General features: G+C 37.7%; 1 protein-coding gene across 2 annotated transcripts in view; it reads right to left on the minus strand.

The window, feature by feature from the left end:
- Window positions 1-6,104: 6,104 nt before the first annotated feature.
- FOXJ3 (forkhead box J3) overlaps window positions 6,105-12,825 on the minus strand; it is a 140,504-nt gene continuing 133,783 nt past the window's right edge. For both annotated transcript variants that reach the window (XM_031962336.1, XM_031962335.1), the window contains 2 exons: window positions 10,762-10,869; window positions 6,105-9,049 (listed from right to left, as the gene is read on the minus strand). In XM_031962336.1, the coding sequence (XP_031818196.1) occupies window positions 8,934-9,049; window positions 10,762-10,869 (224 nt within the window). In that variant the 3' untranslated portion in view covers window positions 6,105-8,933. The remainder of the gene's footprint in view (window positions 9,050-10,761; window positions 10,870-12,825) is intronic.

Below are 12,825 nucleotides of genomic sequence, written 5' to 3' on the forward strand. Positions count from 1 at the left end.
GCCTGGCACAGGAGCTGAATAATAATGATAACAGTAGTAGGTGCTTAAATGTTTGTTGAATTGAAAGCTATTCTTAGAACAGTCAGAGGACTAGAAGTCTCAGGTCCCACCAAATTTAAAGTTGGAAGTGACTTCAGTGACCATATAATCCAATCCATACTTGTAGCTTCAAATAGAATTCAGAGGGAAGAAACTCCCTGGGCCTGGCCTGGGCACCTGTGCCTCAGGGCCAGAACTAGAACAGGTTAATGTGTTATGATTTGTTCATTTGTTTGTTTTCCAGAGCCATCCATGCATGGACTTCTGGGCTGGGTCCAGGGGAAGGCGGGAGAGGAGGAGGAGGAGGAGGATGGTTGCCATATGCTTTCCTTATCACTCAAAGCCACCTCTCTCCCAGAGGCAGCACTAGAGATTAGGGGTGCAGAAAGTTTTCCCTTGCTTCCTCAGCATAACATCATCTCCCAGTTGCCAATGCCCCAAATTATCTCCCTTCCCCACCCACACCCCTTAGATATTCACTCCTTTGGATTAAATAATACCATCCTTCATAATTGCTCTTCACTGATATAAACTCCTTTTGGGAAGGGGGATAGTTTCGTATGTAGTTAAGTACTTAATTACTTCTTGACCAAGATTTTGAGTCAAGAAGATCTGAATTCAAATACAACCTTTAGTATTTACTAGTTGTGTGACATTAATCTCTCTTACAAGAGTTCCTCGAATCCAAAATGGGACAGTAGGGTTGGATGGCTTCTATGGTCCCTTCAAGATATAAATTTACAAGTCTTATGACTCTCCTCCATGCATACTTAGTCTAATCCAGTTTCTATGTTCTCTTTAGTGGTATTTCTATCTCCTCTTTAGGCAAGAGAGGGACAGTGATGAGCCCAAATGTGATGACTTTACTGTCCTCGATGATAAAAAAACAAACAAAAAGCCCACTTCGCAGATCTTAAAATACCATCATGCTTGGTTTTCTTATCAAGTTTTTTTCCCCTACTGCTTGTTTTTATGAGGTATGATTGCTTAAAACCTTCCATTATATTTCTCTGTGATGGTTTATACCAGAATGGTCTTTAGTTGTCACCTCTACTGGCAGTTGTGTTAACTGATTAAGTAAATTTTTAGGCTAATAGTCACTTGACCTGCATCGGTTAAACAAATGTATATATTTGTGTGTTACCTTTACCTGTTATTAGACACTGTCCATAACTTGTTTAAATAAATCAAGATTGAATTCAGTTCCACGCCTTATGTTTTTTGTCTTATCTTATTCCTTTGTCTAGCTTTTTAATAATTGAGATCATTGCTTTAAGTCTATATAGAAACAGCTAGTTCAAGAGTGACCAATAACAATGTTTTATTTTTTGGTATGTTATTCAGCTGGGTGGTGCAGTAGATAGTCATTCATGCCTGGAGTCATTAATACCTGCGTTTGTATTTAGCATCTCTTACTAGCTGTGATCTTGAACAAGTGACTCCTGTTTGCCTGTTTCCTCATCTGGAAAATGGATGATTGTGAGGATCAAATAAGAGAATATGCTTAGCACAATACCTGGCACATAATGTTATAATTATTGAGTGTGTTTTGTGCCTACCAATTCATTTTCCAGAATATTCATAAAGTTGGGAAACTTCTGTGTAATCTAGTTTCTCATTCCTTTTCTAGACCTAGCCTTTCAAATTTCCACCTTTCTGTAGAAATCATTAAGTATCAAAGTGTTATGTTTTTATATGGAGGTTGAGTTTTTCTTCAGTATTTTTCTGCCTTTGCAATGGATCTTGATGCTTCAATTGTCTTCATGTATTTTTATTTTTAACAAATACTTTTGAGCACAATATTCAGTGCAATGCTGTTTGCCTTTGAAAATGTGATAAAAAGCCAACTCTGCCAACTTTTTGTCTTTCTTGGGAGTTATCCTATTTAGCTACAATTAGCTGATTTTATTTACAATGAGAATGGCAAGATTGAGATAACTGAACTCATCAATCATTGAACAAGAACTTTATATTTCAAATATGAACAGCCAAGTTAAAGTTTATTGAACAATTTGAAACTGGCTGGAAGCAGGATTGAAGATGAGAAGATCAACACAAAAGACACTGTAGAGGGATACATGTTAAGATTTATCAACAAATTGAATGTGGGTAGGTGACTAGATGATGGGACCCTTAGAAGAAATAGGGAGGGCAGGCAGGCCGAGTGGTTCATTTTGCATATATTCTCCATAGTCTTATATAGGCAATCCTGTTTTGCTTGATAGAATATTAACTCCTTAGGAGCAAGGATCACTCCAAATTAGTCTTTCAATCTCCAGCACCTAAGATAGTAGCACACACAAAGCTAGGCAATGCAGCTATGATTTCACTAATTCAGGGAAATTCCAGGTAAGGAAACTCCCTCTTCCAGATGATTTCTTTGCAACAGGATAGTTGCCTAGAACACTGAAAGGTAAAATGATTTTTCTAACAGTCAATATGTTAGAAGCAGGACTTTATTATCTAGCTTGGATGAAACCAGCTCTTTCCACTCTGCCAGAGGTGTCAAATTCCCTGGAAGTAACCAGATTAACACGTAATTGGGAAATGTTTACAAAATCAATAAAAATGCAATAACACATAGTTTGTGGTTTTTCAAGTCAATTTGTGGCCCAGGGATCCATTTCTATTTGTGTGTCATCACACTGGCTGTATTATAGTGGATGCTTTAAAAAATGCCTATTGGTTGGTTGGGTATGAATAATTTTAGAAACATTTTAGGTATGTTGAGATTGGTTATCCTTCATACTCGAAGAGGACCAAAATGACATGACTGTAGTAGAATTGAGTTACAGTGTATCCGACTGATTAGACCAATACAAGCTCAGAATGCTCTGCCACAGGTCGGACACAAAAAAGATGAGTCCTGAGATATACATTTGGATGAAGATGTACTGATAGCAGCTGGAAATTGGGTTTGTGGTTTGGGAAAAATGTACATTTGGGAGACACCCGCACAGAGGTATTAATGCCAGGACAACGAATAAGATGGTAAAGGGAGTATAGTTAGAGATGATCTGAGGATAAAGCTGGGATGAGAATTATGAGCCAGCAAGAGACAAAGAAGGGTCAGTGGGAAAAGCAGCAGCAGGAAGAAGAGTAAATACAGAGAAACAAGAGATGCCAGTCAGTTATTCCCTCGTGAGAAAAGGGAAATGTGGAGACCCAACATTACCCACTTCCACTTTAAAAACAAAATAAAAAACCTCAACATTTTCTGACACTTAAGAGCAGGGCAAGGTTACATCCCAACTTTACAATTAGAACCGAGGAATTTCTGAGACACCCGTCAAAAGATTTGCATGGAGGATTCTTCATTGTTCAGGTCTAAGACAAATTGGACTTGGTGTTGAAAAATCTGGATTGAAGTTCCAGCTCTTCTCTCTGGACTGTCATTCATCTATATAAAATGAATAGGTTGGGTCAAATGATCTTCAAGACCTTTTCCAGCTCTAAAAGGAAGATAAAACATGTGCAACCACTAGGTTGCTAGATGGATTTGTGGATTTAAAAAGGTTTGTGGTCTTTACTCGATTGTTGGGTTCTTTTCTTAAGTCCTGGAAAATGTATTGAAAGGGTCAATGTGAAGCCACTGAAGGGAGAATGACTTTGAGCTGGAAATTCTCAGGGCAAAGGGGAAAGGGCTCACCAGGGATTTCATCTAACAATCTCCTGTAACAGCAGAATGCTTTAAGGTACCTAGTAGTACCCATGTATGAAACATTTGTCGAATGAAAAGGAGGCACACTCACAATCAGTAAGTGTTGAAACTCCATTTTACAGATGGAGGCCAGGAGAGGTCCAAGAACTTAGCCAAGTAAACAGTCAGTTTACAATCAGTAAACTAAGTTGGAAATTTGAAATTTAGTCCTTTGACTCCAACTTCCATAACATATCCTGGGAGTTTGGGGGGATTTCTGGGAGACTAGCCCAAAGCAGGGCTTAACACCCCATTTCCTATATCTTTAGGAGTTAATAGGCAAAGTGAACAAGGAAAACTAGTCTGATCCATGGCCCTAAGCCCTACAACAGGAAGGCACCCAGCAGTTTGCTTAGTGCCCTCTGGTGATCAGGAGGGGCCACCACAGGCGCTTACTCCTAACCAGTACCTACCCACACTTTGCAAGTTCTGACACTCACTCAAAGGGTCCCTTTCTCTTTAGTGGCTAATTTAGTAGATTCACGAACTGTACCAGGGCAAGATTACATCCCAACTTTACAATTAGCTGGAAGGGTAGCTACTCAGCACACAGAAGAATATGAAAGAGCTCAAAAAGTTATTGTTCTCTGATGTCAGGGGCCCTTTTTTGAAGCCCACTGGGCTTTAAGAGGTGAACCATAGAAAGAAACCAGTGCTTGCTGTTATAAGATCTATCTTGACTTCAGCAACTTTTGTTGTCCATATTCAAGGTTACCTCCTTCACGAAGTCCTTCCTGATCCTTCCCCTTTTTCCTCCTCCTCATTATTACAAAGTTACATGTATACATGTTTTAGTTCTTGACTAAAGGAGGGAAACTTTTACATCCCCTGGACCCTGCATACACACATTAGACATTTAGTAATGAAGCTTAAACAGCAAATGAATTTACTGCACTGATAGCCAGAAGGCATGAGTTCCTGTCTTTGTGCTGCCAATAAGGAATTCCATGTGTAATCTTGGGAGTTATATCCCCTTAGTTTTTCCATCTCCAAAATGAGAGTCAGTTGAAGATGCTCTGCTTCTAGCACTCTCTACATGGTTGGATCCCTTTCACTTTCTAGTGAGAAGACTCACTAGTGTGTTTCTAAGACATGAGAAGACAGGAAGGGAAGTAAAAGTTTTCTTGAGATTTCATTGCTGGATCCATTCTTGCTACATTTAAATTCGTAAAAATAATGATTACTACAACTCAGTAAATTCTGAAACACAAGTTAATTTTGCTTTAGAGAAGAGCCCCTTAACTCACCTGGAATACTCTCACGATTTAAAACCTGTATATGCTTTGAGAGTCAGCTTACAGAACACCTCCTCTGAGACCACTTCAGCAGTATTGCTTCCCTCTCTGACCACTTTCTACTTTTTTGACTGTTATGCGCCAGAACTTGAAACAAGGTGCTAACTCACTGGAAATGATAGAAACAATGCTTATGTACTTGGTTCACACCTTTGGGAGAGTTCACACATTAGCGTTCGCACCTTTGAGAGAGGATATATAAGGAGGAGCTCCCACAAGCCCACTGGGGACTTCAGGAGATTCACAAGTCAGGAACCCACAATCCCATTCTTGGAAGCGGAATCAAGATTCATTCCAACTTCTACTTTTGTGCTGGATGGAGGCTTTGGATTCAGAGAAAGGTAGAAGCTGGAGGCTTTGGATTCAGAGGGAGCAAGAGACTGAAGCTGGCAGGAGCAGAGGCAAAGGACTAGTGGCAAGAGCTCTTGGAACCAAGGAGAGAGATAGGCCTCTAAGAAAGCTAACCAGGCTATTTTGGAAGAGACAATAAAGGACTGGACTTTTAACAGCTGGCTGCATTTGAGTTGATTATTACTCTGAACTGAAAGGAAGGCTGCCTCCAGAAGCTCCCCAAGAAATCTGCTCCCGGAGAACATTATATATTTTAGAGAAGAGAACATTACCAGTTGGTGCTTAATCATATATTGCCTTTTTATACTTCTCATTTCCTATTATTGAGTCCCCATGGATGTAGCAGGTAACCTTGGGGAACACAAATTCTAGTAGGTCCTATCAAATTGGAATGGCTTGGAATGTTTGGAAGAGACTATTACAATTACATTATTAGACATCAGAGGGTGAATAGTCCTGACTGGACTCTTGAGCTCTGTGAGGAGGGTGGATCTTATAATCTTTTTCCTCTCTGTATCACTAATGTTCAGCAAAGCACATTGGGGTCTCCGGAAATGTTTGCTGATCTGAATTTTACTTCTGGCAAATGGCAAAGTTCTGAGACGGGTCCTTTCTTTCCTTTCTAAAGAGGTCCAGGTAGGATGGACCTTAAAGAAAAAAATTCTCACTCTGAACAATAGAACATGGGACAGTGACAAACACTTAGAAAACATTCAGACTACAAGGTACTGGTATGTTTTAATAGATTGTTTACGTGTTTCTGAATCTATTCTGAAGACGTTTTTAGATCTGTTCCATCAATTACAGCAAACATCTTATAAAAATCAATTAAAAAAAAAATGGAGTTAACATAATATCTTTATTTTAAGTGCCATTCATGCATATCAGTTCTGGCAGCAACAATCCTAATGACACTTGGAATATGTTCTACAGCACTAAACTGTTACAAAGAATCCGTGCCGTTCATCATAGAGGCAAAGTAGTAAACCGTGCAATAACAAAACGGTAGAAACATTAAAACACTGACTGTAGAACAGCAGTACAGATAAAAGGTTGTGATGCACAAAAAGCCAATGCATTTTCATCACATATATACAATATAGATATGTACACATCACCCTCTGAATGAACAATATCAAAATACTCTATTCCATTGGAAATAATCCCCAGGTCGATCCCTCCCACCCTAGAAGGACATGAGAGACAAATATTTACAAGAAAGCACATTGACACATTGACATTCAAAAAACCAGGCCACAAATGCCAGTTGCACTGTTCTCCTGGACAGGCTGCCCCACTGTGAGTTTTGCACATTTTTTTTAATGTTTCTAAAAAGTGTATGGTCAATTTAAGCACAAGGCATAACTTCTGAATTTGTAACTATGAAGTGCACCAACTACCCAGAGCATAGAGGGATAAAGACCCAGGTCCAGGCACAAAGGGATGGTTTTCTATTGAAACAAACAAACAAAAAAAACCTGTCCATGTTTCTGAACCACAAGATGGCAGAAGGGGAGTTATAAGACAGTATTGAGACTTCACCTCAGGATCCATTCTTGCTTATTCCAAATCCACAGAAATGAATCAACAAATTATTACTAAACTGGAAATTAACCTCACACAATTTGCTAAATTTCAGTCAGTGGTTAGCTAGAGCATACATTTCTAACCAAATTTTTCTGCATAAAATTGCATTCAAATATCTAAAATGGTTTTAAAGTGCATATTGCTACTTAATCATCTAAACAGACTGGAAGTTGCTACCAACAATGAAATGTTAAACCTGGCTTTGAACAAATTATCCAAACCTATCTTCAATGGGCTATATTATTACCTCTGCATTTTCTAAAAAGGGACCTCTCTAGGTTTTTTGCCATTAAAGGAAGAGGATCTAGGTAACTAGGTTACATTAAGATCCTCCTTCCTCTCCATCACTAGCCCAATGAACAGTCTCCTTGTGCTTCATTTGAGATAATGTTTCACTGTCTCTACATAAAAGTTAAGAAATTCTGCTGCCTAACTACAGAAAGACCATTTCTTTCAACTCCTGGACAGGTAAGAAACTTAGTTATGATGATTTGATCTCTTATAGAATGGTTGTTAGGCAGGTGTCCATTCATTCCTTGATTAGATGGAACCTATGGATATTTTATTGGTGAAGAGAGAATTTTTGGCAAATTCCTTTTCCCTTCACTGAAGATTCTAAATGTTTCAATTTTCAAAATTTGTTTCTGTAAGTTTTATTATAAAACTAAGAAAATAAGCAAACTTGTATTAAATAGGGAACAAAACAAAAACCTGAAAATGTCTGATTCCAAGGAATTGTCTAACAGTTTGTTTACTTCAAATTTGTCACATAGGAAAGGAAATCTATGGTTTTCTCATAGTTTCAGTGTAATTACAAAAGAAACTGACAGAGGTTAATTCTTCAACTTTCTAGGTTCTAGCAGGAATTCCGTTACTCAAATGAACTCTGAATTGAACGACTTTCTCTAACTACTAAGTTTCATACACCCAAAACAGAGAAATGGTAACCATTCCCAGAGCAAGTAACTACACAGAAGCCAATTTAAGTTCTTTTGGTTCATCCACAATCACTCAAGGTTGTAACCATGCTTTACTTTTAACTTTTGTATTTCTCCATAATGAGCCCAACTGAAGCTGAACTTTCACAGAAGGTAGTAGTAATAAATATTAAAATAAAATTTTATAATAATAAATACATTAGGAAGTGAAAGTATAAGCATTGACTGCTTAAAGCATCAGGCTGTACTCAATTTCATCTGGTTAAATGAATTTTATAGTTGTTATAGAGGATTTTAAAAAATTAACAAAGGCCACTGACAATATATGCTAAGAAAATGACAAAATTTCAAAAACTTAAATGACTTTGGTCTATTTTTTTCTTTAGCTACTCATGAAAAACTTGCCACTTTGGGCTTGTATACCAAGCTTTCAAACTGTGGATTCTGAATTCCTTTGCTTGCTGAACAGAAGTCACATGCACATGTACTATTTTGGCCTACAGAATGGTGAAGGAAGGGAAGGAGGGGAGTCTAAAGGAAACTGGGCTTAGAAAAGTTAATTTCTTAATAATTGCCTACACAAAAGAAAAGAATCTTAAGTAAAAGAGCCTAATTTTTCTTAAGACATTGTAACCCAATTAGGAAAAAAGTTTAATTTTCTTACTTTTGTACATATATTTACACAACATATGTATCTATAACTGTTTGCAGCAAAAGAGGCTCTGTCTAGAAATCAGTCTGGCACTTGTGGTCAACATCAAACCAACACAAGCTAAAAGCTGTCCAAATCACATGACAGTAATGAGCTACGGCAGCTGGCAGGGAGACAGACATGGAGTACTTGTTTGGGTCAAATAAAAGCCATAAGTTATCCTGCTAAATATTTTTGATTGTCTTCAAAGTAAATTTAGATAGCATCTTTATAGTGATTATAATCTTCACCTTGTCATTAGTGAATTCAGATTCACCCTTTCTTTTTAAACTGTATGGAAACAAGGCCAGTTCTTATACCCTCAAAAAGTCCTACACAATGGAATCCCAATCAAAGTCATCCTGAATGTCATCTGGAGGCAGAGCACGTCGCATCTGGAAGGCTGAAGAAGGCATCATATGCTGCTGGCTCATTGCTCCATGATGTCCTGTAAAAAATGGAAGCCATGTCATTTTTTCAGAGATCAGGAATAATGCAATAAACATACCACTCAATTTTCAGACAGTATAGGGCATCAGACAGTGAGCTGAGTTTTAATGATGTAAGCGAGAGTTGGGGAAATGAAGCCAAAATGTGAGCAGGGTGGGAGTCTTCTAGGACACCAGAAAAGGGGATCTATGTACAGAGAAAGTCAGTTTAGTAAATTTCTGACTTCTTACCCCCAAAACTGTAACTCCTCCTAAGCCCTTCTAAAGTGAGCTGACCTGTTATCTAATATGGCCTTGGGAAAGTCATTTAAATCTAAATTTAAATTAAAAAGTCATTAAAATCATTTAAATAGGGCTTCAACTTTCTGATCTTTAAGAGGACTGAACGCAACAGTTTCCTAAATCTCCTCCAACTCTAAATCCTATGCTTCTGTGATCTCCTCACGCCACTCTATTCCTTCTGGTACAAAAATCCATGGTAGCTATCATTAGGGGTGCATGTGTGTATATGTATATGTACACAGCCTTTGTTTTTCATGATCACAGGAAGATGTAATCTACAGGAGATGAAAGTTCTTCTACTTTGGGACTGCCAAACTGGAAATAATTTGGTGTACCCTATAGTCCCAAACCATAATGATTCCAGAAAGAGTGAGAAATATCTAAGACTGAGGTAAAATTAAGAGGGTAGAGAGTCCTCATTTCAATCATCTCAATCTACTCCATTTTACTGATGAAAATGTCCTTTGGCATAGTCAAAAGCCTTGCTAATACAAAAAGAAGATAATTCTCAATTTCTTATCTTTCCCTAAGCCTGTTGTGCTATTAAAAGATTATTAATCTGCCACAACTTGTGGTTTAGAGAATCATGTAACTTTCTAATAATAAGCTCCTTTCAAAGATAATCAATTGGCTTTAGTTCCCTATTCTGCTACTGATATTCTAAACTTTAATATTCCATAACATTAATAAGCATGGGGGGGAGGGGAAGTACCTCCTCAACTACTTGCACTTCTGGCTCAAATTATACTATTAGAATTATAAAAGGAAGACATCTTAGGGACACCTAATCCAACTTGCTGCTAGACAGAAACAACTCCCTACCCATATATCTAACAAATGACCATCCAACCTCTGCATGAAGGCCCCTAGAGATGGGACATTCTCTAACTTCAAACATAGCCCATTCTACTTTTGGATAGCTCACAACAAAAGTTTCTTCCTCATACCAAGCTGAAACTTGCATCCCTGAATGCAACTTCCCTCAGGAGTCAAGTAAAAGAAGATTAATTTTTCATATAAACTAGCCTATCAAAGGATCGAAGACAGTTATCCTATTTCTTCTAATGCATCTCTTCTAACCTCTGGTTTTTAAGAATTTTTCTCATTATCTTAGTCACTATCACCACTCTACCTCTCTTGCCATTCTCACATATCTATGTTAATGTGTCAATGTCCTTCCAAAAATATGGTGCCCAAAATCAAACAATGTTTTTGACTATAGTTCTCTGAAAATTATGACTTGGAGAATTTCCAAGTGCTAGATGACAAAATGAAGTCACAATGGCTTGATGAAAGTGTACAGCTCAACAGAATGATGAAAACTTCTGAGAGAGTTCTATGTGGATGCATGATTAGCTATAAAGAGATTATATATATCACACCTACACATACCTGCTCACACAAAAAGAGGGAAGCAACATTGAATTACCTGCAATTGTTGATCCTGGAGTGCTAAGTGATTGTGGGATGTGAGGATAACCAGGGGGAGGCATCACTGAAGGAGGGAGATTTTGCCTGGAGTCTATGTACAAGTTTCCTTTGGATAATAAAAAGGAAAACATTTATGTAAAGTTAGAAAATAGCATTAAACAATCAGTACAACTATAGTCAATATATATCAGTTTACATCAATACTACTTCTATCTACTTAAGGTTTCTTCACTCCAATCAAATGATTAATCAAGCACTTATTAAGAGTACTTATTACCAGTATCATGTTAGGCCCTGGGAATATAAAATCCTGATCCTCAAGGAGCTTACATTCTATTCAGAGACACACATGTAGATAAAAAGTGCCAGTGCCTGGGGAGGAGGCACTAACAACTAACTAGATTAGAAAAACTTCATGTAAAGCTAAGTAATAAAAGAAACCAGGAATTCTAAGAGGAAGAGGTGAGGGAATGTAATTTAAGCATGGGGGACAGCCAGTGAAGGCACAAAAGGTTGGGATGGTAAGATTGTAGAGTGTGAAGGGAAGTTGCGTGTATCAAGGCTGGAAAAGTGTGGGGTTAATAAAAAGTTACTGGGGTTTATTAGTAGGCAAGTGACATGGTCAAATCTGTGCTTTAGGGAAAACCGACTTGGCACATGTATGAAGGACTGACTGAAATGAGAAGAGACTTAAAGATGAATGAATAATTAGGAAGCTATTGCAATAGTGTAACTGGAAAATGAACTACCCTGAATTAGGGTAGTCTGTGTGACCGGAAAAGAAGATGCAATTATATGAGAAACTGTAGAAAGAGAAATTGGTAAATTTAGATTTAAAGCATAAGGAAGGGGAGTCATGGATGACAGTTTTAGAACCTGGGAAACTGGAAGGACAGTGGTGGTCTTGATAGTATAAGGGGCAAGCTGAGGAAGAGAAATATGTTCTGTTTTAAACATATTAACATGAGTGTGGGGATTCCAGCAGGAAATGCCTAAAAGGCAGTTAATAATGATTGGAGACCAGAACTTAGGAAAAAAACTAAAATAGATAACGTACACAGACAGTAGATAGATGGGCATATAGAAAGATAGAGACAGTAACTGAACCTACAGGAGCTGATATGGTCACCAAGTGAAAGAGTACTTAAAGAAAAGAGAACCTTGAACAGTCTTGGGGTATCCTCATAATTAGAGAGCACGGCATGGATGATGATTTCACAAATAAACCTGAAGAAAGTAGTCAGACAGGTAGAAGAGCCAAGAAAAAGCCATATTAGAAATAACCAGAGAAAACCAAAGAAAAAAGGGTAGTCGATGGTTTCAAAGACCACAGAAAGTTCAAGAAAAGTTCACTAAAAATAAGCTATTTAGATATAGTAATGAAAGGATCACTAGTAACCTTGGAGTGAGCACATTCGTTTGAGTAATGGAGCTGGAAGCCAGAAAGTTAAAGGTTAAAGAGATGTAGAGATAAAAGTGGCCAGCTTTTTCCTAGTTTGCCTGAGAAAGAGAGATAAAATGATAGAAATGAAGGGAAAGTAGGGTCTCATTTCTTTTCTATTTTTTTTTAAATGCATAGAAGCAATTTGCATGTTTTTATAGGCAGTAAGGATATAACTAGTAGATGGGGAGGGAGAAGGAAGATGACTGTTAGGCCTGATTTATCAAAACACAGGAGGGTATAATAATAAGAGTATAGGTGAAGTGATTGTTCTCCTTGAGAAAAGCCACTTCAGAATAAAAGAAAAAAGTAAATGGGGGAGGGAGAGAAAGAGAGGAAGAGGGAGAGAGATATCACTAACTAAAAAAAAAAAAATTTAAAAGAGGCAGAATGGGTTTCTATTATAAATGGAAGGAGTTCCAAACTAAACATCAGAAAAATCAGTTTCTAATGCTGACCTCAGGAGTAAATATACTTTTTATTACTTCATTTTTCCAAAACTATTAGTGTGACATTGTAGAAACAGCCAATGACATTGTAGAAACAGCCAGTGACACAAATTATAGGAAAATTTCACTGATGTAAATCAATTGCCATGAAGAAGAAACCAGAAGGGTTCTC

Source organism: Sarcophilus harrisii, chromosome 3, assembly GCF_902635505.1.
Source record: "Sarcophilus harrisii chromosome 3, mSarHar1.11, whole genome shotgun sequence".
Classification (NCBI taxonomy): Eukaryota; Metazoa; Chordata; class Mammalia; order Dasyuromorphia; family Dasyuridae; genus Sarcophilus; species Sarcophilus harrisii.